We start from the raw sequence: 24,322 nt of genomic DNA, 5'->3' as shown, positions 1-24,322 counted from the left end.
AATCCTTGTACCTCTGAAAATGCTAGTCTGGATCCGAACTTACGTCTGTGAAGTCTGCTGCATGTATTATACTAATTTACTGCACATTTCTCCCATTTTTTAATCATTTTTAGAATCCATCAGCTCATGATAACTACAACCTGTCTAACAGTGCCATCCTAAGCAGACTTACATTCTTCTAAGTCTATTGAAGCCAACAGACTTAAAGTGATAGAACTGCAAAATTCTACCCCTATCACACTCTCCTAAATACTAGAAGCCCTCTTCCACTATCCTATCAACCTCTATTTCCCAAACCTGTCTCCAATGTAGCACAGTCTCACTAAACACCTCATGACAAGCATTCCCAAATGAGCTGAACAGGCTGTCCCTGAGGAACAAAAAGGGCAGCAGTTCTACTTGGGCAGAGGGAAGTTCAGCCACTTTCACCAGATAAGAAGCAGATGTCTACAGACACAGAATGGTCACCGCTTGTAATCGTACACAAAGCACATGCAACTGCCTGGGAATCCAGTTATAGATTTGTATATCCATTGGATATCAAGGAAGGTAAGGATTCATTTTTTAAAAAACCTTTTAAAGCCAGAGTGGTGTAGTGGTTAAGAGCAGTGGTTTGGAGCGGTGGACTCTAATCTGGAGAACTGGGTTTGATTCCCCACTCCTCCACATGAGTGCCAGAGGCTAATCTGCTGAACTGGATTTGTTTCCCCACTCCTACTCACAAAGCCAGCTGGGTGACCTCGGGCTAGTCACACTCTCTCAGCCCCACCCACCTCACAGAGTGTCTGTTGGGGAGAGGGGAAGGGAAGGTGATTGTAAGCCAGTTTGAGTCTCCCTTAAGTGGTAGAGAAAGTTGGCATATAAAAACCAACTCCTTCTTCTTCTTTGTTATGTGCCTGCAAACACTCTGGAGTAAGATAACTAGCAGAAGCAAGATGGTAGATTTGTGGCCATCCCAAGTTAATCAAGGGCATTCTTAGAATCAACACAGATCTGTGGAAACGGAAGGGAGACTAGCAAATATAAGCTCAACCCTGATGACCACACATTCCTACCAGACAGGAGAGATGTAACAGAAGAAAAACAAGTAGTAGCACTTCTGGAATTATTCCTATGAATGCAAGTGAAAAATGATGTACTGAAATGAATGACCACAAGAACTTAATAGGAAACATGTAGGAGAAAGAAGCTAGATTCCTGCCAAATCCTGCATTAAAAAAATCTTTTCTGGAAAGTCCATGTCTATTTTCAAATTCAGTGTAACATTTTCCAAGTGCTGTATGCTTCCATGGGCATCATTCCAAACGTACTTCTACGGAGGAAAACATTACATCGAAGGAGCTCAAAGAGTATTTAGTTGAGGCAAGGCACACCTGCCAATTTCAGGAAGGAGAAAGACTCTTGGCTCCTGGCATGGATTAGCATAGCTATCTTCAGCCATATAGTAAAATCCTAGGAAAAAGAACACATGCTGCTGCATCTGGCCATTCTCAGACTTGTAAAAATAACCAAAACTGTTTCCAAAGAAACTGACTGACTTGAAACAGGGATGAAGCCCAGAATGATTTTGTATTTATTTGAGCCTTGCTCCAGACACCACACTGATCATGATTCGCTACACCTGCAAAATTAGTTTGGAAAAACCATGTTCCGTGAGATGCATGTGCCACACTTAATGGCCTTAAACATGTAATTTCAGATCAGTGGAATATACTGCAAAATGCATCTCAAATTACCTGCAAAGAAGGCTAAAATCTACTGTCTTCTTTGAATCAACATTATAAGCCTGCACACTTGAATTTTTACACATTTTAGTTTCCTTTCCCTAGATTTAACAACCACTGGCTATCCATCAACCACTTCACACTTTAAAAAGGGGAAATGAAATTTAATTTTTCCTTGACACTATAAAGAGAAAAGTTGTCACATCTCTCAAGCAATTGACCAATCTATTTGACAGCAGATAATTCTGTATCCCCTTCTCAGAAAGTGTCTTTAGCTGTTTTACAAATTTTGATAAAGTTCTGTGTTGCATATAGGAGCAACCATAAGACTATCAATTTTTTGCTGTTGCTATCCTCTGATCCTACTGATTTGTTAATTTTCTTAAGTTACTAGAACATTGGCTGACTTTATGTATAATTTTTATTGTAAGGCCTTAAAAGACTGAATAGTGGAACATAATATTGTCGAAGGCTTTCACGGTCAGAGTTCATTGGTTCTCGTAGGTTATCCGGGCTGTGTAACCGTGGTAAAAAAAATACCAAGACCACGGTTACACAGCCCGGGTAACCTACGAGAACCAGTGGAACGTAAGATTGTGTCGTGCCAATTTCTGAACATTTATTCATTTATTTATTTTTGTATTTCTAGCCTGTCCACCTCCGGCGAGGCCGGGCTCAGGGCGGGTTACAACACCAAAATTTCCAATATAACAATAAAATATATAAAACCATTAAACCACAATCAACCGATTAATGTAAAAGATAGTCGCCGTATATAGTGCATACTGTAGCAGGTAAGGCCAACCATAGCATATAATCGGTTCGGCTATCCACCCTCAAATAGGTCATAAACTGAGGGTGGGGAGTAGGGAGGCCAGCACAGATCTTACTTAATCTCACCTGCGGCCGTCCTCAACCATAGGCCTGGCAGAATAGCTTTGTCTTACAGGCCCTGTTATTCGGGAGAGCATTCCACCAGGCCGGGGCCAGGGCCGAAAAGCCCCTGGCCCTGGTCGAGGACAGCCGCACATTGCTCGGGCCGGGGATCGAGAATTAGTAATCAGTAGCCCATCTATACTGGGATAAACCCAATTTGCATTATCTTTTTTTCTTTCCCTCTTTCCCTCTTTCGAACTTTGGTCTAGTGTGCAGAAGAAAGAGCCTTGGCTACTTACCGTGAAGGCTACTTCTGCTCAGAGGGACGAAGGGCATCTTCAAGATGGGTGTTTCCTTTTCCTCTTAGCTCGGGAGGCAGGATTAAATATTTAATTTTTTCTTGACTTCTGAGGGTAAACGCCCCCTATAGCCAGGTAAATACTTTCCAAGCCTTATAAGATTAGTAGATAAATGCTGACAGAAAAGTTAAACAACATTCTATTGACCCCAGATTCTCTCTGGTGTGTTACTAACAGTAATTAAAAAACATCTATCTTAATGAACTATCAGTTTGTGTAGCTGAATGTGGAACTGTATTGAACTGTTAGAAAACTGAAAACTCAAACATGAGATGGACGTCTGGGAGGGCAAGATGCCCTTCGTCCCTCTGAGCAGAAGAAGCCTTCACGGTAAGTAGCCAAGGCTCTTTCTCGGCTCAGAGGGACAAAGGGCATCTTCAAGATGGGACATACCAGAGCAGTCCCCGCCCAGGGAGGGTTAGACGTCCTCTAATACACTTTGCAGGACTCGTCTGCCAAAAGCTGCTTCAGCGGACGAGTAAATGTTCAATTTGTAGTGTCTTACGAATGTAGACACGGACGACCATGTGGCCGCCTTGCAGATTTCATCTACGGACGCCTGTCTGTCGAAAGCCGTCGAGGTGGCCATGCTTCTAACGGAATGAGCAGTTATGCCCCCAGGTATAGGCAGTTTACTTTCCGTGTAAGCCGTTTTAATGCATTGTGAGATAGTGCGGCTGATAGAAGCTCTGGACATTGGTTTACCCTTTTTTGGTTGTGAAATGTTTATAAATAGTGACTCTGAAGATCTAATGGATTCTGTTCTGGATATGTAGACATGTAATGCTCTACATAGGTCTAATGAATGCCACGACTTCTCTATAGGTGTCTTTGGATCGGGACAAAAGGATGGAAGAACTATGTCCTGCCCTCTATGAAATTTGGTGTTACATTTGGGTATAAAGGAATGGTCATGTCTCAAAATCACCTTGTCCTTGTGGAAAATTATAAGACCCGGACGAGTTGACAGTGCTCCTAACTCCGAGACTCTGCGAGCTGATGTTATGGCTGTGAGAAAGAGAACTTTCATTCTCAACCATTTTAAGCTCACCTGTGTCAGAGGCTCAAAGGGTGGCTTTGTGAGTGCTGTTAGCACGGTATGCAGGCTCCATGTGGGAAATCTATGTTTAACCGGTGGAGAGATTTGAGATATCCCTTTAAGGAATGATGCTATGTGAGGATGCTTTGTAACCCTGTAGCCTGCTACTCGTGGTACAATAGTGGCTATTGCTGCCAGCTGTCTTTTTAGGGTGGAGATAGTCAAACCCATTTTGTGACCCTCCTGAAGAAATGAAAGGATACCTATTGTGTGAGGTTTGATCGGATTGAATTTCTTGCGCCTACACCATCTAGCGAATGCTTTCCAAGTTGAATTATAGATCCTCTGTGTTGAGGGTCTCCGTGCCGCCAGAATGGTGTTAATAATGTCTTCAGTGTAACCTAGCTTGGACAATCTCCTGCGTTCAATTCCCAAACGGTCATTTTGTACCATCCTGGATCGGGATGGCAAACTGGACCCTGAATGAGAAGGTCTTGTCTTACTGGTAATCTCCAGGTCCTGTTGTTCAAGAGCTGTATCAGTGTAGGGAACCATGGCCGCCTGGGCCAATGTGGCGCTATTAGGAGTACATGCGCCTTCAGTGACTGTATTCTTCTCAGTACTCTCGGAATGAGTAGTAATGGCGGGAATGCATATAACAGGCCCTTGGGCCAGGGTGCCGTCAGTGCATCCGTCTGCTCGGCTCCTACCTGTATGTACCTGGAGTAGTATCTCGGAATCTGGTGGTTTGCTTTGGTGGCAAACAGATCCACTAATGGTGTCCCAAACCTTAGTGTGATGCTGCGGAAAACATCTGGGTGAAGTGCCCATTCCGCCTCGTGTATTGTCTCCCTGCTGAGCCAATCTGCTTGTGTATTTGTGATTCCCTGTATGTGCTCCTCAGAGAGAGACATTAGATTGACCTCTGCCCACTGTAGAATCGATAGTGCTTCCTTGTGTAGCGTTGAGGATCTGGATCCCCCGTTTGTTTAAATGTGCCTTTGCGGCCACATTGTCTGTTCTGATTAAGATGTCTTTTCCCTTGACCAGATGTTTGAAACTCTGTAGAGCTTTGAATATTGCTCTGATTTCTAGAGCGTTTATGTGTAATTTTTGTTCCTGGGGGGACCAGGTGCCCTGCGCTATGTGTTTGTGAAAGGTCGCCCCCCCACCCCGTCGTGCAAGCATCTGTGTATAGTTGCTCTGGAACGGGGAATATGAATCTGAGGCCCTTTGACAGGTTGTGTTGGTTTGACCACCATATCAGGCTGTTTTTGGCCACTCTGGAAAGAAGGACATTTTTGTCTCTTTTCTTTTGTATGTCTCCTTGGTACAGTCTGAGTAGCCACTGTAGAGGCCTCGCATGTAGGCGTGCCCACTGAACAGTTGGTATGCATGCTACCATGTGTCCCTGTAATTTGGCGAGGGACATTAGCTTGCACGACCGGGAAGAGTATGCCTTCCTTGCTAGTGTGGAGATGAGTAGGATTTTTTCTTTTGTGAGAAAGAGTTTGTTTTGTTGCGTATCTATTTCCACCCCTAGGTGTGTCAATCTCTGAGAGGGGTTCAGTTTGCTCTTTTTGTAATTTATTACAAATCCGTGTGTTGTCAGTGTGTCTAAGACCATGTTTGTATGAAGTATGCTTTGTTGGATTGAGTCCGCACAAATCAGTATGTCGTCGAGATAAGGATATATCCTTATCCCTTTTTTGCGCAAGCTTGCCACCAGGGTGATTAGAACTTTGGTAAATACTCTCGGTGCTGATGTTAGTCTGAAAGTGAGGGCTCTGAACTGGTAGTGTATGTCCCGGTATAAGAACCTCAGAAAGCGTCGATGATGCGGGTGCATAAGAATATGTAAATATGCTTCTGTTAGATCTATGGAGGTTAGGAAGTCCATAGGTCGTAGTGCCTCCCGACTGACTTTAGTGTCTCCATTCTGAATCGCCTCAAGGGGATAAATCTGTTCAGGAATTTTAAGTCTAGGATGGCTCTCCATCCTCCATCTCTCTTGGGAACTGTAAAGAACACTGAATAGACTCCCAATGAGCGTTCCAATAGAGGCACTATCTCTATCGCATTGATGTCTAACAAGTGTTGGATTGCTGTTGAGGTTCTGAGCAGCTTGTCCTTGTTTTTGGATGCTGGCGAGATCATTAATCTGTTTGGAGGTATGCGGGAAAACTCTATCTTGTAACCGTGTGTTATTGTGTCCATCACCCACTGGTCCGGCTGGGAGGAAGACCATTGTGGGTGAAACAGTGTTAGCCTTCCTCCCACAGGCAGGGTGTTGGCGTCACTGTTTTGGTTGTCTGTTGTGTTTATTCCCTTTGTCTCCTTGGAAGGTTGGGAATTTTGACCCTCTGCTGAATCTTCCCCCTCTCCGAAAGGAACCACGGCTCTGAGTCCATTGGTTCCGACGGTGATCTGGTCTATATCTTTGCAATGTATGATAGGATCGAAAGGTGGATGTATTGGAAGAACCTTTGTTATCTTTGTTCAAGTATTTAGGCAAGGCTTTTTTCTTGTCTTTGGTTTCCACTAATATGGAGTCCAGTTTATCACCAAATAGGCGTTTCCCTTGATAGGGATAACCCATTAACACTGATTTACAGCGGTGCTCTACCTGCCAAGGGCGGAGCCAAAGTGCTCTCCTAGCCGCTGTTGTGGTACCTAAGGCTCTAGCCGCATATGTCATTGTGTCTAATGTAGAATCGGCCAGAAAGGATACCGCCCTTAAGAGACGAGAGACCCCTTCACATGCCTGTTTTTCCTCTTGGGGAATGAGTTGTGTTAATTTTCTGGCCCAGATCATTGCTGCTCTGGAAACCAGTGCTGAGGTCACTGACGCTTTGATTGCCAAGGCGGAGGCCTCGTGAGATTTCTTGCAGGCCAGCTCTGCCTTTCTGTCAGCCTGATCTCTGATCAAGGCCTGCCCCTCTTCTGTAACAATGTCTGATGTGTGTAGTGCAGTGACTGGTGATTCCACCAGAGGGACTTTGAGTATTTCTGAGGCGGTTTGATCTAGATTATAAAACTTCTTTGAGTGTATAGGCCATTGCTTGGAGGCCATGGGCTTCTCCCATTCTGATTTCATAAGGGACAAAAAATACTCAGGCACTGGAACTACTTTGTCTGGTGTCTCATGCATATGAAAAAACTCTCTTGACCCTTTTTTGGTTTGAGAGTCTGGTGTTTCAGAATTATCTGAGAGATCAAGAGCAGCCAAGGTTTTTGTAAGTAATAGAGGAAATTCCTCTGCATTAAAAACTCTGGATTGTTTAGGCTGCTCCACAATATCTTCCCCATCGGAGCTGAACTCCCCTTCTTCTCTCTCATATTTGTCCCCTGTAGAAGACATAGAATCATCCCCCTCCTCTCCCTGTGCAGTCTGTTGCCCAGAACTGTCCTTTAGTGCCGCCTTGGTTGGCCATCTACCGTCCCCAAAGGTATTGGGCTCATTATTAATAGTTGCCCGGTTGACCTGGTCTCCCATGTGGGAATAGGTTTGGGACTGTTGTAATCCTTGCATTTGCTGGAAGTACAAAGGAGGCGGGGGGGAGGCTGAACAGCTCTTAAAACCTCTGCAAAGGAGTCCTTTATAATTGAGGAGAACTCTGCCCTCAAAAGAGCTAGCCCGCCATCCTGCAAGGGTGGGGGAGAAGGTCCTACCGGTAGCCGGTGTCTCCGTTGAGGCTTCAGGTCCGTGAAAAAGGGGCGAGACGCCCACGGACGAAGCTCCATGAGGCAAATGCGAGCCGCTAGCCTCTTGTGTTTGTTTTTGTATAAGTTGCGCAGGAGGAGCGGACGCCACCGCTGTAATCCCTGCGTCAGACTCTGGGGTAGTACGGGCTAATGGCGAGCCGCCAGCCTCCTTAGTGCGCCCCAGGAGAATTTTGCCAGAGGGAGCGACCGATGCCGCTGTGTTCCCCGGGCCGCTTGCTGTCGCGAGCATTTGTCCGCCTTGCGACGGCGCGGCTGAAGAGCGAGCGGAGGCGATGAGGCGTTTTACACGCTTGTTGCTGGCCGAGACGGCGCTCTTTCGCTTGCCTCCGCTGCTGGAACTCCCTTTTCTTTTAGGTTTAGCCCCCAAGTCAGCAAGTTGACTGGTGGAGGGCATATTAGCCTCGGATGGCTGTGGTAAAGCCATTAAGAGGCTTGGATCCAAATCTGTTGAGGCGATAAAGTTATCGTCCTGCCGGTCCGCCATTTTGTTTTGGCGGGAAGGATCCTAATAACTAAGAATTGATCCCTCCTATTCCCTCACGAAAGGATAGGAGAGAGAATAATAAGAGACAGAACAGTAGAAGAAATAGAGTTTGTTAGGTAAGCAATTTATTAGTAAAGCTTGGAATTTCTAATCCTAATAGCTGAGAGCTGCAAAGGGCTGCTCTCCCGATCAAGGCAGGAAATAGAACTGGCTATAGGGGGCGTTTACCCTCAGAAGTCAAGAAAAATTTAAATATTTAATCCTGCCTCCCGAGCTAAGAGGAAAAGGAAACACCCATCTTGAAGATGCCCTTTGTCCCTCTGAGCCGAGAATGAGCTAATAATGTGCTGAGGTGGTAGAATAGGCCATACTACTTCAATCTTAGGTTGGTGATAACAGAACTCCTTGCAAATAGTAAAAAACAGCACAGTAGTAAAAAAAATCTAGGACAGAGCGCCCCCCCACCCCCGCCCAGCTGAGCTGTTTTTCCATTTGCAGGAGATTTTTTAAAGTACAGGAGCATTCAAAACTGAAATCTACCAGTTTCCACCTAAAATAGTGCCATTCATGCTACCACTACGTTCTCACCTGTATATAGAGACCAGGCCAAGAATTTTTTTAAAAAACGTTCTCAAAACAAAACTGTACAACTTTTTCTTTTTTGCATGCATGCACCATTCTATATTTTGAATATGATACACAGTATTCAAGTATACCTCGGAGATACTGCATTCAGTTCCAGACCACTGCAAAAAAGCGAGTCGCTTGATTTTTTTATTATTATTATTATTTGTTTCCCAGTGCACATAAAAGTTATGTTTACACTACACTGTAGTCTATTAAGTGTGCAATAGCATTATGTCTAAAAAACCAATGTACTATAATAATAATGAAAAAGTTTGAAATATTGCGAGAATTACCAAAATGAGATAGAGACACAATGTGAGCACATGCTGTTGGGAAAATGGCGCCGATAGACTTGCTCGAAAATGCAATATCTGTGAAGCACAATTAACCGAAGCACAATAAAACAAGGAATGCCTATATACTGTCCTTCCATAATGAAAAGAACAAGTGGAATGTTTTTTGTTGGAATTACTTCAACATTAAGGCTTTTTAAAAACTTATACCCACACTTTCTGCCCAAAAATCAAAAAGGAAGAACATAACACACTGTCCTAACACATTTGACACAGTCACTATAATGAACCTCCCTGACGCTAGTCTGACGCTCTGCACAGCAGCCTCATAACTGGAATACCTCAGGCCCCCTGCTGGAAAGAAAAAGCAAAGATGCTGGGATAGAATTGCCATTTCATTCATTACCCGTTTAAGATTATACTTCCCAGCACCAACTTCATCTTCTAATTACATTAACATCTGAAGTTCTACTCAAACATACATCCTCCCCATGTCTGGTTGTGGCATTTGAAATTCTAATCTACTTAGCAACTTGCACAGACCACTGCCTTTCACTAACACACCCCCTCCTTTTTTTCCCTTCTTCTTCGAGGGGGGATTTGGTATCTACTCCAAATACACCACCCCTAAGCCTGATGTAAGCATGATGCTGGTGAGGCAAAGGAACTTACCCACACCACTTGGCCCTCATCCAGCGCCTCATTTACACTGAGCTGCTACCCATGCAAAGCAGTCACATGGACTTTGTTAGCACACCAGTGTAACACTCATGTAGTCTACTGACCTCTGGTTTTCTAAAAACACCTAGTTGCTTTGAAACAGGTAGTGGCCACTTTAAACGAGATGCTGTGAGAGTGCAAAGTCCCGCACATGCTTTTGCCTTGCCAGCATCATATTTAAATCAGACACCAGCTATAAGATCGAGCAGGTGTACCATAAGCTTGCTTTAATTTTTTAAAATGAATCTAACAATTGAAAGAATTATCAGTATTTACCTTTGGTTCTACAGCAAAAGAAAAACCACACACAACAGTCTTATGAAATGTAGCCTTCCAAACTACTCTGCATCTCAGAGAACAACATACCAACAACAACCTGAATGCAGATGCTGTCAAGAAACTTGGTTCCTGAACACAAACACATCTGAAACCAGACATACTGCGGGACCACTAGCAGAGCCTTGGTAAGTGATACAGTGGTTAGAGAGTTGGGACTAGGATCTGGGAAACCCAAGCTGCAATTCCCACTTAGCCATGGAAGTTCACTGGCTAGACCTCAGGTCTATCAAACTCTCTCTGGGAAAATATAATAATAAGCCTTCTATTCCTCTTCTTTCAATACTGCCTAACCAAGCTATTTGGTCCCATTAAAGCAGAGACCCAGGATCTGAAGCTTGTTCAGCTTCATGAAATATGTTCTTGTTCAGGCACATCACAAAGAATGGTGGGAATTTAAGTATATCTACAGCTGGATGGAAGGGAATGTGTCCCTGCTGCCCACCAGAAGCCACTGCAAGAGCAATACAAACTGTCAAGGTTAGGAGGTCTCAAGGATACGACCTACTTTTTTGGTGTTTGCACATGTATTTTGTAGATTTACAGTGCTTTTTAGGCAGGTTCAGAATGCAGTTAAAAAGGCCACTAAAATTTAATTAACCCAACATCACCCCAATGAACTCCACTCCAAGCCTGCAACCTATCACCCCTGAAAGACCTTAAAAATATGTACAACAGCCCTTGTTTATCGCCATGAAACCCTACAATAAATAACAAAGAGATGTCACTTCTTCCAGCACAGAGACTAATCTGGTATACACAGCGCACCTCAGCTGTGCATACCATGGAAGCAAAATGCACCCAGTCTGCCATTCATATTACAAATTGCATGCTGTTTCCCAACACAGAAGAGACAGACTCGTAGACATCCAGAGCTTTGCTTTCTTTCTTCTTCACTGAGCATTTGCAGAGAGACAAAGTGTTGTTTGGTTTGTATTTTCTGCAGCAAAAAATTCCGCAGCAAAAAGAAAAGAAAGGCTCCCCAAAATTTATTTACTTCTTCATATTTATAGCCCGCCCCCATTCCCGGCAAGCCACGGTATTGGATCCCACCATCAACAAAAATATGGTAATGGTTAGTGGGAGTTACACTATGGTCTGTTTCTTAAGCAGAAAACAGTGAGGGATGTTGTTACTCTGGGCACTAGGACTGTGGATCTTTCCCACCTTCACATCCCCTGAGCAGTCCGCCCAACCTTCAGAAAGCTGATTCCTGGGGGTTGCGGTACCAGCATGCGCTGGTAGCCTCCTGTGTTGTGCTGTGCTCAGAGCGGAAGAGAAGAAGAAGAGTTGGTTTTTAGATGCCGACTTTCTCTACCACTTAAGGGAGACTCAAACCGGCTTACAATCACCTTCCCTTCCCCTCAACAGACACCACCCTGTGAGGTAGGTGGGGCTGAGAGCTCTAACAGAGCTGTAACTTGCCCAAGGTCACCCAGCTGGCTTCATGTGTAGGAGTGGGGAAACAAATCCAGTTCAGCAGATTAGCCTCCGCCACTCATGTGGAGGAGTGGGGAATCAAACCCGGTTCTCCAGATCACCACTCCAAACCACTACACCACACCAAATCATCCTTCCAGTTTCCTCCATAAGTGAACCAAAGAGCAAGGAGAGGGTTACTTCTTTCCCTTCCCCCTTCTCAGTGCAGCACAGTGACAGAGGCACGGTTGCCAAGTCCACCTTGGGAAATCCTATAGATTTGGGGGTGGTATCTGGGGAGAGTAAGGATGTGATGACAGAGAGTCTACCCTCTGAAGCTGCCATTTCCTCCAGAGGTACTGATCTCTGAAGTCTGGAGATCAGTTGTGATTCCATGAGAACTCCAAACCCCATCTTGAGGTTTGGCAACCCTATTCATAAGAAGAAACCAGTACATGCTGGTACCACAACCTTAGGAATCAATTTTCCTGGTTCAGATAGGAACATGGGAAACAAGTGCACCATAGGTCACTAGATCAAACAGGAAATATCAGTTAAGGTGGCCAAGACAGTAAGAGCTGCACCAGTGTGATTGCTGAGTGCTAACAGAAGGTTATGTAGGATATGATGAACCTCTCTCAGAGCAAACGTTAACTGCTCACAGATATGTCCTTTTCACTAGTAGCAGGTTACTTATGCCAACAGAAGGGCAGCACTGGATCCAACCAATGTTTTTCATCTGTTAGCACAAATCCCTCTTTTAGAACCTAGCCTGGGTCAGAAAAAGTACGTTTAAAGTGCTCCCTCCTGCAAAGTACACATAGGTGTATAATAGTATCTGAAACATGAGACACAAATGAAAGATTAAAGCAAGGTAAGACAGTGCCCAAAGGCTTACTTACACTTTAAATGTAAAACAAAGAGGAAAAGTAGAAGACAGCAGTAGAAGGAAGTCAAAGAAATCATCTGGATCTTTAGCCCTTCTTCAAAACAAAAAGGCTATCCCAATATCAAGGTGCAGCTAGTGAAAAGGGCCAGAGGGAAGAGTTGGAAGATGCTGAGTTCAAAGAGATTGTTTCCCAAGGACTGGAAAGTGTAAGTAAATTAAAAAAGATAGGATCTATTAAGACAAGAAGGGATGAAAGAACAATGGACAAAACAAAGAGAAGCTATAGTGACTTCTACAAGGAAGTCTGTCGACAGAAAGAAGAGTGGGCAGAGAAGATCAAGTGGGCAGCATATTTAGGGATGGCAATGAGAAGGGCAAGGTGAGGAAGAGGTTATATTATCTGTTGTCAGGTCAGCCCCAAGCTCCATCCATTCTGTTTATGACCCACGGTCAGCCAGCAAAGACTTCCTAGAGATTTCAAGCCGTAACTGCCCGGCCTGTTTCTCCCACAACCTCTTTGCTGCCCTAGGCCCTGTCACAGATTTGCTGCTATCAGCTCTTGTAGCAACAGCCACGCACTTAAGAGAGCCATAAGAAATGAAGCACATCTGACCTAGATGCCAAACTCTGGCCCACAGCCAACTGGGCTATATCATGTTGGCCAGACTCCTCCTGATAACCCCAGCAATTCTCAGAGTTATAGTACAGGTACCATATCCAGTTTCATGGCCCTCTGCCTGCTATAAATTTCCCTGCTTTTTGCACTATAGACGTGCAGTGTTGTGCAGCTGTGGAAATGCAATAATTCCCTAAATATCAAATTCCATATCACTGCATGGAACTTTCGTGCACAATTGTTAGCCATAGGATATGTGTCAATGAATGCAATGAGTGGTAACCGTGCAAATTCCCACCAAATACACAAACCATTTTGTGAACATGTGTTCTGGCCAATCGTGCAGAAGTGCTCATCCAGTGACTTTTAAAAAGTAAAGCAAAACTAACCCCTCATATTAACATCTTGCAATTATTTAAACAAAAGTGGAGACCTGCAATACTTGTGGGGGGGGGGGAATCTCTTCCCTCTCTTAGCCTTGTACCCCCACTGCTGTCTGCTGCAGCTCCTGGACACCTCCCCACCCTAACTGCCGCTGCAGGGCCCAATGCAGTTTCTTTCACCACCATCCCCCACCATCGCTGTTGTCAGCTGAAAGACTGGCACGGCTCCCAGAGGGCCCGCTGAGGCTTCCCTCCCCACCATCACAGCTCTCAGTGGGCAGCCCAGAGAGCAAACCCACTGGGGCTCCCCCCATCACTGCTGCTGGGCCCAGCTAGGCTCCCCCCCCCCCAAAACCAGGACCACTGACAGAGGAGGAGGAGGTAAGAGTATTGTCTGCACTTGCTCAGACAACATTTTTGTTTTTTTGGGGGGGGATTAACCCCCCCACACACACACACACACACACACTTTTTTTAGTTTCAGATTTTTCTACAAACCTGGGCGTCCCAAATTTGCAGAAGTATCCACTTTCTTCTGTTTGGTCCCAATCTGAAGATTTAGATATCCACAGATAGGGCCACACTTTTGCTACTAGAATATATGACATGACTGGTTTATCTTTGAATATTTTTTTCATCCACTGCCAGCCTGGAAACAAAAGGCATGATTCATGAGATGAGAGCCAGCATGGTGCAGTGGTTAAGAGCGGTGGTTTTGGAACGGTGGACTCTGATCTGGAGAACCGGATCTGATTCCCCTCTCCTCCAAATGAGCAGTGGAGGCTAATCTGGTGAACTGGGTTGGTTTCCCCACTCCTCCACATGAAACCAACTGGGTGACCTTGGGCCAGTCACAGCTCTCTTAAACAGCAAGTAAGTGACAAGTAAATGACAGCAAGTAAGGAAAAATTCTGCACTAAGAGAAGCTGAATTTTGTGATCTGCTTAAACTATGCAAATGTGCATATACACATTTCTTTTGAGTAACTTATTCTGCTTCTACAGAATGGGTGGAGCAAACAGCTATGCAGAAACCTCATTTTGTTGTAAACTGAGATTCTCAGGATTCTCAGGATATTGCACACTATCAATTTATATGCATATGGGCACAGAACTGCTAAGTGCATGTAGCCCTGCTTGGAAGAGGCATGGGTGTGTAACACGTAAAAATATACAGAGGTGAGAAAGGTAGGCTAAGTTCTCAGCTCCATCTTTTTTATCTTCTGCAACTGTTGCCATTTGGAAGGGTGTTTTTCTTTTACAGACAGTTACACAGAGGTAATTTCTACTGATTTCAATGAAATTTGCTGAGGTTTGCAGCCTTTCTTAGCTGAAATGTGGCCTTGCTCTGGCTACAGACTGAGCTCACTTCCACACAATGCCCTTTGATCTGCCAAATTTGGGGTATCAACTTTCAGATTTAAATGCATCATACCAAAATGAACATGGGCATCTTTCTTCCCATTCTCAGCTAGAGCTAAGCTCATTATTGTATAGTGTCTTGCACTCTGATGCTACATAAATATCTAACAGCAGAGCAATACAATAAGGAAATCTGAATTACTTCCCTTCTTTAAGTTTAACCCCCAAGATTTCTGGATTTATAGGTGAACAACTAGCGAGAATACAGAGATCACACACAACAGAGCTACTAGCATCTGTTAAAGAACTACCCAAAGCAAACAGCAGCCAACACTTCAAATCTAATAAACCTTTTCCCTTCTAATCCTCTGATGGTCTGTCAGCTTCTAAAAATCCATACAGGTTCCTGCGCTAGCCCCAAATGGAGTGGACAAAGCTCTTTATTATTTCTATAGCTATACAGAAAGTTGGAAGTGTCAGGTCCCTGAGGCATAACCAGTTATGCTGTTTTGAACATACTCTCCTCTTCGTATTCACCCCCCCCCCACCAGTAAGTCAGCAAATGGGAGAAAAACCAGTGGAACAAGAATACCCTTTGCTCTTTGCAGGGGTGGAGGGAGTAAATCTTTCAAAAGATACTAACACTCTGAAGATAGAGCAGGAGACAATGATTCCTCTATCCAGTATTACATCTTGTAGCACAAACTCCTGAAATTCATTTAAGTATTTCCCACACTAGTTCTAGAACATTCTGTATCATTTTGGGGAATGGGGAAGACAACAGCTAATCTGCTACTTCCTGTGAAGGAAATATTTAGGCTTCGACAACTATTTTGGCTGTTGCGGGTTTAAAACAGAACCATTCATTTTTATCCCCCCTGCAAAAATTCTGATAACTTGTCCTTTTCCTCTTTCAAGGTACACACCCTCACATCCACAGAGAAGGCAACATATTTCACAGCCCATCAATGATACTTGCACCAAAACACCTCACTGGAAATTGTTAATAAGGAGAAGGATGTGATGTAAATACAAATCTAGCCAGGGCTTCAATAGCATTTAATTTATCTTACATTACAGGGGAAATGAAAACAGGTTTTAACGTAAAGCATTGATCTTGAGAGTCTCAGCCCCAAAGCACATCAGGAAGAATACACCAAGGGCAACGATACAGAATCCGCAAGCTGAAAGTAATTTCTCAATAAGGCAAAAAGTAGGGCTTGAACAAGATCCACATGCAACAACCAGGTCTCAGGCGGGGTGGGGGGTGGAGGGGTGTACTATTATGTAAGGACTCACTCTATACGCCATCAAGCCAAAGGTCCATCTAGTCCAGTACCTGCTATTATGCAAGGATAAATGTTCTCTCAGAATAACACAGGCACTCAAGAGTCAGGCTTGGAGAGAAACTTTTAGAAAGGGAACTTCTAGACTCCAGAAAAATCTATTAAAAATGTTAGCCTGGATTGGAGAACAGACTCTGATATCAAGAACAGATGCTCCATCTTGGGTCCATTCCTAAGAAGTGGAACATAGAGGATGTCTGTAAGAATGCAATAAGTTAGCAAAATACTTTTTAATATTTCTTTCTAGCATTCTGCCTAAAACGGTCTGTCTACTGATCATTCCCAAGTTATCAGTGCTTTCTAGCATATACGTTTAGCTACTAAAGTTCTATTATAACCTTGCTCTTTGGGCATGAACTGATTGCTGAGAGAAATCCTATCTATGCTTCACCAGCTGCTCCTTTATGCTAACCAGAAGCAGACAGTGAGAAAGAGAGATGGGGGAGGGGTTTGAAAAACATCTGCATTACTCTCACCTAACATGCACAGGAAAGCATATAGACTTTTGGCCTTTCAAGTGAACCAGAATCACAGATAACTAAATAAATTCTCTTGATGTTGGTGGCCTGTATTAAGAAGAAATCCCAATCTGGGAGGGGGGTCATTGTTCCCAGTGGGTTTGGAATGTAAGAATTTTGAATACCAGACCCTGGCTTTTCTGCCAACTTGGGAGCGCAAGGCTGAACCAGTGGACAGAGGACGCTGAGATCCCAAAAGCCTTTGTGACACCTGCCTGATGTATCTACAAGCAGCTTTCTTACCCAAGATTCTGTTAAGTGGAGGTATCAGGAACTAAATCCAGGACCCATACAAGCAAAGCATTTGCTCTAGCCAATGAACTATGGCTACTCCTGGTCACGACTCCAATACCTCTACAATCTGCCAGTCTCTGCACAAAGTCATCCAAAATTATCTGAATTCTGGGTACAGAATTATGCAAAATAAATGATATACAACAGATTTTGGTTGACCTTTGTTAGTCATTATTCGTAGAAACCACTAAACCTGCCCCTTCTCTATTGTCTTCTGGCACACACAATCCGATCTCTGACTGTACACTGAACTTGTGAACTTCTTGGAAGCTCCAAGAAGTCTGGCTGCTCCCAAACATGTCTAAAGCTCAGCACAAGGTCATAGACAGACCTTGCCCCATCCTAATTTCCACTTGGGGGGGGGGGGGCAAGTCTCATCTCTGATCACATTAAGTATGAAAAACACTCAGAAACATTGAGCCTTTGCACAGCTTCTAAGAACCTCTGGAGATTAGCACAAGGCCAGAAATGAGACCCTTCCAGAGTCCTCTGAGCATATCAGAGTCCTCTGGGCAAACCACAGACCGGGGATGAGAGGGAGGAGAAGCAGGGTTTGTCTCCCTCTCTCTCCCCCCTGCCCAATGTAAATGGAAAGCCACCTTCCACGTTCTCTGTGCTATGGAAAGAACTCTGAGAAGGGGCGGCATCTCTCACTTCATGCTGGGGCAGAGGCAGGCAGTCACCAGAATCAAAGATATGGTCGCTATTGGCAACTGTGCTTGTGGAGTCCTCTATGCAAATGCATCATTTATTCTGGCTGCAAAATCTGAGTAACCTTAGCAAAAAAATCTAGGTCTACTGATACAGCCATCAAACTGGAACCATCAAATTGTAGTATAGGCGGAGTTTGTGCAAGGCACTGGACTTGGCAGGAAAAGAAATTTTATTATTCATTTTAGGAGAAGATGCTGTAGTCTCCTATTACCATCTAAACACAGATTGTGTCAGTCTCTATTGAATTCCAGAGCCCAAAGCCAGGCACAGAATCATCAGGATGTCCTAAAATGTGAGCACAGGGTATTGCCCAAATAATATACTATAATTCCTGTATTTTCTTCCTAAGAAAAATACCTTCTATCTGACCCGTCTACTCAATCTGCTGGGTTTATAGATGTGTTACTGAGATATAATTTGATCCTAAAGAGGTTTACTAAACCCCTACTTCCTCCCAACTCAGCTTCAAGACTTGCATGACCATATGAAATTTCAAAATAAGCACATAAAACCTAACTAGGACAGGTTTAGGTGTACTCTGATCTCCAAGATAGAATGGACCTAATTCATACTGAGAAAGACCCTTTAGAAGCAGGGGGTTGGATCCAGATTACATTTTCCACGAACAGAATAGGAGGTATAATTTCTGCCAACTCCCTTTCCCTACTGCACCCCACCCCCCAATTTGCCTCTCATGTCACTGCTGGCAGCATTTTGGGGAGATCAATGAGCTGCAGTTGGAGGGAAGGAGGCATGAAAGTTCTGTTTTGCTGATGGGATGCCTATCATTAGTGGAAATTTAGTTTGGATCCAACCCAGGATCACCAGATGAGACGGCTTGAACTAAATTTCCTTCCTTGACTTCCATGGGCATTAAACCCAACCCTAGGGAGAGTTAGCTAATGTTGCTTTTTTTCCAGCTCACACTTAGGAGGGCAGATTTATTTCTTTTCTAAGAAGCTCAGTTTTTTAAAATTCTCATTAATAGCAGCCAGGACACAAATCAACGTGGAGCAGATTGGTTTGTTCCATGCCACCTAACATATTTCACCCATGAAACGATGCTTCCATATATTAAGGCAAACTCCATCCCTTTATCACACAGGCCACAATCAGTTTGCCCCATGCACACAGGAAATGCAGTGGTCACTGATTCATCAATCTTGCAGGCATACTCATTTGGCGAACCGCATCAGTATTTCAAAAGCAGTAACGGATCCTACATGGTGGAAGGGAGAGGGGCTCTTTCTAGCTTGCCTTTGAACACATGAAAACATGAAGCTGCCTTATACTGAATCAGACCCTTGGTCCATCAAAGTCAGCACTGTCTACTCAGACTGGCAACGGCTCTCCAGGGTCTCAGGTAAAGGTCTTTCACATCAGCTACTTGCCTGATTCGTTTAACGGGAGATGCTGTCGGGGATTGAACCTGGGACCTTTATTTTCAGTCCCATTACAACTTCTCCTCACTAATTAACTAATTATCTCTTAAAGTCCAGGTTTTCCCCCCCTCACTGACTGAATGTTTTTGGCTCGAAGTCACTTTTTATGATCCAGCATTTAAGCAACAGTAACTGTTTATTTAGTGCTAACTCTACCATGATCCAAATAGAGTTCTCGGAAGCTATGGTGGGATTGCAGCTAAGGGTAGTATTTATAAAAAGAGCTTTGGGAATTCTGATTCTCACAGAAACAAACACTGTTAAGGAAGTTCTCCTTCATTACATGGCAAAACAGAGCCCAATCTTTTTAGATCCAAATGGAGATATTAGAAGTGGACTGCGAAACCACAAAGGCAATGTTTATTCACTGATTTTCTGGGAGAAGAAAAAGATCACCAACCTGTTTTTCTTTCTTCTGTATTTTCATTATCATCAATTTTGGGATGTATATTTCTGCAAAACATAAAAACAAAAGGCTCACACAAGGTATGCTTGGAGGAAACGTTTATATAATGTTTATATAAAATCTAGGCCTCAGTCATACAAAGGGTCTATTTAAAAATATTACTCAAAAAGTAAAAGCTTCCACCAGCCAAGAGTTCTGCAGTACCATGCCAGCATGATATGGTGGTTAGTTTCAGACTAGGATCTGGGAAAATCAGGTTCAAATCCCCACTCTACCACAGAAGCTTGCTGGGGTCACCTTAGACCAGGCACTCTCTCTCTCAGCCTAACATACCCCCATAGCTGGTTGCTGTGAGGATACAATGGAGGAGCTGCTTAGTGACCCGATAGGGGAGGAAAAATGAGGTATAAAGAAAAGTAAGCAAAATAAGCAAAATTAAAGATTTACAAATATATAGCAGTAACATAAGCGAGCACCATAATGTTGTTTGTCAGTTCTGGAGTGACCACATGATTCTTTGCTGATTTTGCTGAAAGAGACTAGTATGACTATTATTTTGGGACTGGGGCCTAAATTGGGCTATGAATTTGAGAAGGCACCACTACATTGAACTGAGCAATCCTGAAGGGGAAGTGAAGCTGCTGAGGAGGTGGCATGACCCCCTAGGACGGTGTTAAGTGCCACTTGCACTGACTACGTGGGCACGGAAGCTGGCAGAGGGGCACTTTACGCTGGTGTAGGAGAGCAGTGTGGCAGTGTGAAGCTCGTGCGCCGGCAGTGTTTTTCCAGCACAAAGCTTTGTGCCAGCGTCAATAGGAGTGTTCCCAGGCCGCTCCCTAACCCTAACCCCTTTCAGCCTGGGAACATCTCTTTATGCTGATGTGGAGTTATGCCTGCAAAAAAAGACAAGTGTAGTCCCGTGAAACTCTATGGAGGAGTTTCACGGGGCTTGGGAGATTTTACTTTATTTTTTAGCTTCTGCACCCCAGCAAGCCGCTCAAGAGGCAGTGCGGCTATGCCATCCCAGAGAACAGCATAAGTACCCCCCACAAGGACTGGGCTAAAAGACAACAATGCTGCTTTATTCTTAGATGACCAGGAATGCTTAAATGCTTATCCCATGGACCTGTAAACTACATGGAAAGGCTTCCTTAGAGCTCTAAAGTGCCTAAATGCACACCTAACTTGGTGCTCAGACACAAGGCCGGTTTGTGCAAGGTAGAGACAAAAATCTGGCTGACAACCATCAATTACTGGCTGAGAATTCATTTAAATCATAACGGCCTGTACCCTCTACTACCTGCAGTGGTCCCATACCCAAAATGGTCTTCTGGGATAATAAATAGATTATATACTGTCAGATTAGACCCAGAATATCTCCTGGAGATGGGTTTGAGGAAAGCAAAATCATTGGTCCATCAATGTCTATTGGATATTGAAAGCCAAAACGAGCTATCATTACTGCCAAAGTTATACAGTGCATTGAAACCATATTCAAGATTTTCTGCAGCCCCTTACCTATTGACTATTACTCATGCCAAATACAGATGGGCTTTCTGCAGAGCTCGCTTTGATGCTATACCTTCTGCCGTTTTAGATGGAAGGTTTCAACATTTGCCTATGGAGCAAAGGCACTGCCCATGTTCGCCTAATGCAGTTGAATCAATTTCGAATATTGTACTGCATTGTGAATTGTTAGACCTGATTAAATACTTACTTGAAAATAAGGAGGCTTCAGTATCTTATGTAATGGCAAAAATTTGTTATCTAGCTATTAAGAAGAGAATCGCTCTAACAAGAAAGGTGGTAGGTTTATACATATATAGGTTAACACAATTTATTCATAGCAGATACATAGGTATCCTTAGGCTTTTTAACTAATTAGAGTATGTATTTTGCTTATGATTGTATATAATTCTTTTATTGTGGAAGATTGATTATATTTTATATTTGTGCTGGTCTTTGACCATAACAATGAATATCCTATCCATGGAAAGGTGTTTGCCAGTAGCCTGCAACTACACAGGTAAGTATCCAGTACACCAACTTTCCTCAAATTTCTGAATACCTGGACCTATTTCCCATTGTCCCAAAATGAAAGCACAAGCCAGCAAAATGTATCTTAGTTTCAACAACCCAGATGAATGCAATACAAAAAGAAAGGAACATTACACGCTACTATGTTAACTGGAAAACACATTGCATGCTATGGCACTGACTATATAATAGTATTTATTATATTATGCTTATATATTGCTCTTTCTTTCAGAAAACTCAGAGTAGCATAATGCTTTCCCATCCAGGAAATTATTAGGTCTACATTTATTTAGTTTCAACAATACTACCGCATCATGAGCTCCCAAACCTTTCAGTAAACCATTCCTTATGTTTCTGCATAGCTGAGAGGAAAGAAAATAAGAATCTCTAAGAAAAAAAAGGAAAAACTAACAACAGCTGACCCAAGAAACAAGAAGACTTAAGAAGGTTGAAGAGAGAAAGATTTCCCACATCAATTAGGTTTTAGAATCTATTCACAAACTACCGTCACTAACAATAACCACCTTCAGGCATCACAGGTGTAATTCTTTGGTTCGCTTGTGACAATATGTGCTGCTTTTATTATTTCAAAGTGTTATTGCTGTTTTGAGGATTGCGTTTATTCTGCTTCGAGCTGCTGATTTGAGATTCTATTGATTTTATTCTTAAATTTGTGTTACAATTGTGTAATGTTTTAAACATGCTGTGGGCAACCGTGTGTGCCATTTTAATAGCAGAAAGGCAGGATACAGATCCTCTAAATAAATAAACAATGCCCCATCTTCTAAAAGCATTTCTTGACTTAAAACACCTCCTGTTTGTACCAACAAATGCTATCACTACCATTTGACTGCCCAAGGACCAGTTAACATCAAGCAGTTCAAAAGCATTATCAGACCTCTGTTCACAATGCAACTAACAACCTATACATCTAGAATGGCCATTCTCCACTGTTACCATGACCTCTCAGCCTTCATTATGTTGGCATTATGTTCTACCCCCTGGACTGTAAGGAACCAGGCTCGTTCTGCCAAATTCAGAAAGTTATGGCCATTCTTCATCTGGGTGTTGTTCTGGAGAGATAGGCCTAATGACAAACTCCACTACAGGAGGGGAGGTTGCAGTGGACAGTATAAATTAGTGAGCCCTTTCAGAATTTTATTTTGAGCGGGAGTTTGAAAAAACTGTAGGGGGGGAAATGGGATACAACTGAAGACTACTTTCTGCCCTTGGCACACACACCTACATCATGTTTACACACACACACAAAGAATGAAAATGTGCTTGCCTTCTCCAGAAGCAATACATTGCCAGGAACCTCAAGTAGCCTGTAGAAAGGAGAGGGATGAGAGATCTTGTCCAATTGGAAAGAAGGACTGAGAAGAGGGTGGAGTCTCTGAAGTCAGAGCCTGGATGTTCTTATTTCAGCATCCTGGAAGGTAAGGAGGACATAAAAGAGACTGAGGGTTAACAAAGCTGCTAATAAGAAAAGAAAGAGAATCCATATGAAATGTGATTATTACAGGTCTTAAAATAACCAAGTGCTGTGCAAAACATTAGAGAACACATGTTGACAGAAAGGACCTTACGGTCCTCTCAGCGGCTTAGCTGGTCTCCATGCTGTAGCACCTACAGTGATACAATGCCAATATAATAATATAGGTTTCTTCGCACTGTATTAAACATGACACAAAGGATATAAATCTCTGAAATATTTAACGGACTGCTCAGGGATCCTGTGTATGTTTTGCTTTGAGGCTTGAAGACTAAAGCTACATCTCCAAGCCACAATTCAAATAGTTAACAGCAAAGTATCAAGGAGATTCCCTCAAGGGACATTATCAAACCTTACACAGAGCAAGCAAACAGTCATCAAACGACCATCAGCCATATGACAATCTCAAAATGTAATAATAAACAAAGACAGGCACCTGTTTGAGGCAAAACAAGTTTTTTTAAAAAAACTGGAACATTTCTATCACATCTCTCTGCTATTAAAATAATACACATGATCATACCAGATATTACAGCCCCTGAGAAGCTTTTATCCCCATTTCATCTGGTGCTGCAGAGCAATGAACTCCAAGTTCATCCATGGGTTGGATCAATCCCTCAGAGATAGCATCCACATGACTTTTGAACCACATGCTCAAGAGAAGGGCTAAAGATGAATTCTTTCAAACTTCAACCTTCAGCTCACTTCAGTTTCTCAGGAGTGAAATCAGTCCAGTCCCACAGTGCTAACAAAAGAACAGGGCTTCTCAGAAAGCTCACAGTATAGCTACATGGCAAATGGCAAGCACACCAAGAAGCAATGGGGAAATTGCTTGGTCAACTAGACTTGCTAACAGCCTGGAGAAAAAGTTTCCTATCCCTTTAATAAAGGTTTAATGGAAATAATATTAAACATTTTAACGCTGCAGGAAGGTGTTAAAAGGATGACAGGATGTGCAGTAACTTCAAATTCAATCAAATATTTGGGAATAAATCTGACTGAACAAAATGATACATTATTTAAAGACAATTATTACAAAACGTAGGTGAAGATACAAGAGGACTTACAGAGATGGTCTAAACCAAACATTTCATGGCTATGCAAAATCTCCACAATAAAAATGAATGTATTACCAAAAGTAATTTTTTTTATTTCAGATGCTTCCAATTTATACAGAAGAAAAAACTTTGAAGGGATGGCAGAAACAGATAAATAAGT

The 24,322-nt window shown here is 43.1% G+C and overlaps 1 protein-coding gene across 1 annotated transcript in view; it reads right to left on the bottom strand.

Annotated features, from left to right (window-relative positions):
- The window catches only part of CHD6 (chromodomain helicase DNA binding protein 6), a 95,626-nt gene extending 76,000 nt beyond the window's left edge, over positions 1 to 19,626 (bottom strand). Inside the window, exon 1 of the mRNA XM_056845579.1 lies at positions 19,567 to 19,626. Within this exon, the coding sequence (XP_056701557.1) occupies positions 19,567 to 19,599 (33 nt within the window). The 5' untranslated portion in view covers positions 19,600 to 19,626. The remainder of the gene's footprint in view (positions 1 to 19,566) is intronic.
- Between the last annotated feature and the right edge of the window lie 4,696 nt (positions 19,627 to 24,322).

Source organism: Euleptes europaea, chromosome 2 (genome assembly GCF_029931775.1).
Source record: "Euleptes europaea isolate rEulEur1 chromosome 2, rEulEur1.hap1, whole genome shotgun sequence".
Taxonomy (NCBI): domain Eukaryota; kingdom Metazoa; phylum Chordata; class Lepidosauria; order Squamata; family Sphaerodactylidae; genus Euleptes; species Euleptes europaea.
The sequence above is the reverse complement of the archived record's forward strand: the minus strand, read 5'-3'. Positions and strand labels throughout refer to the sequence as shown.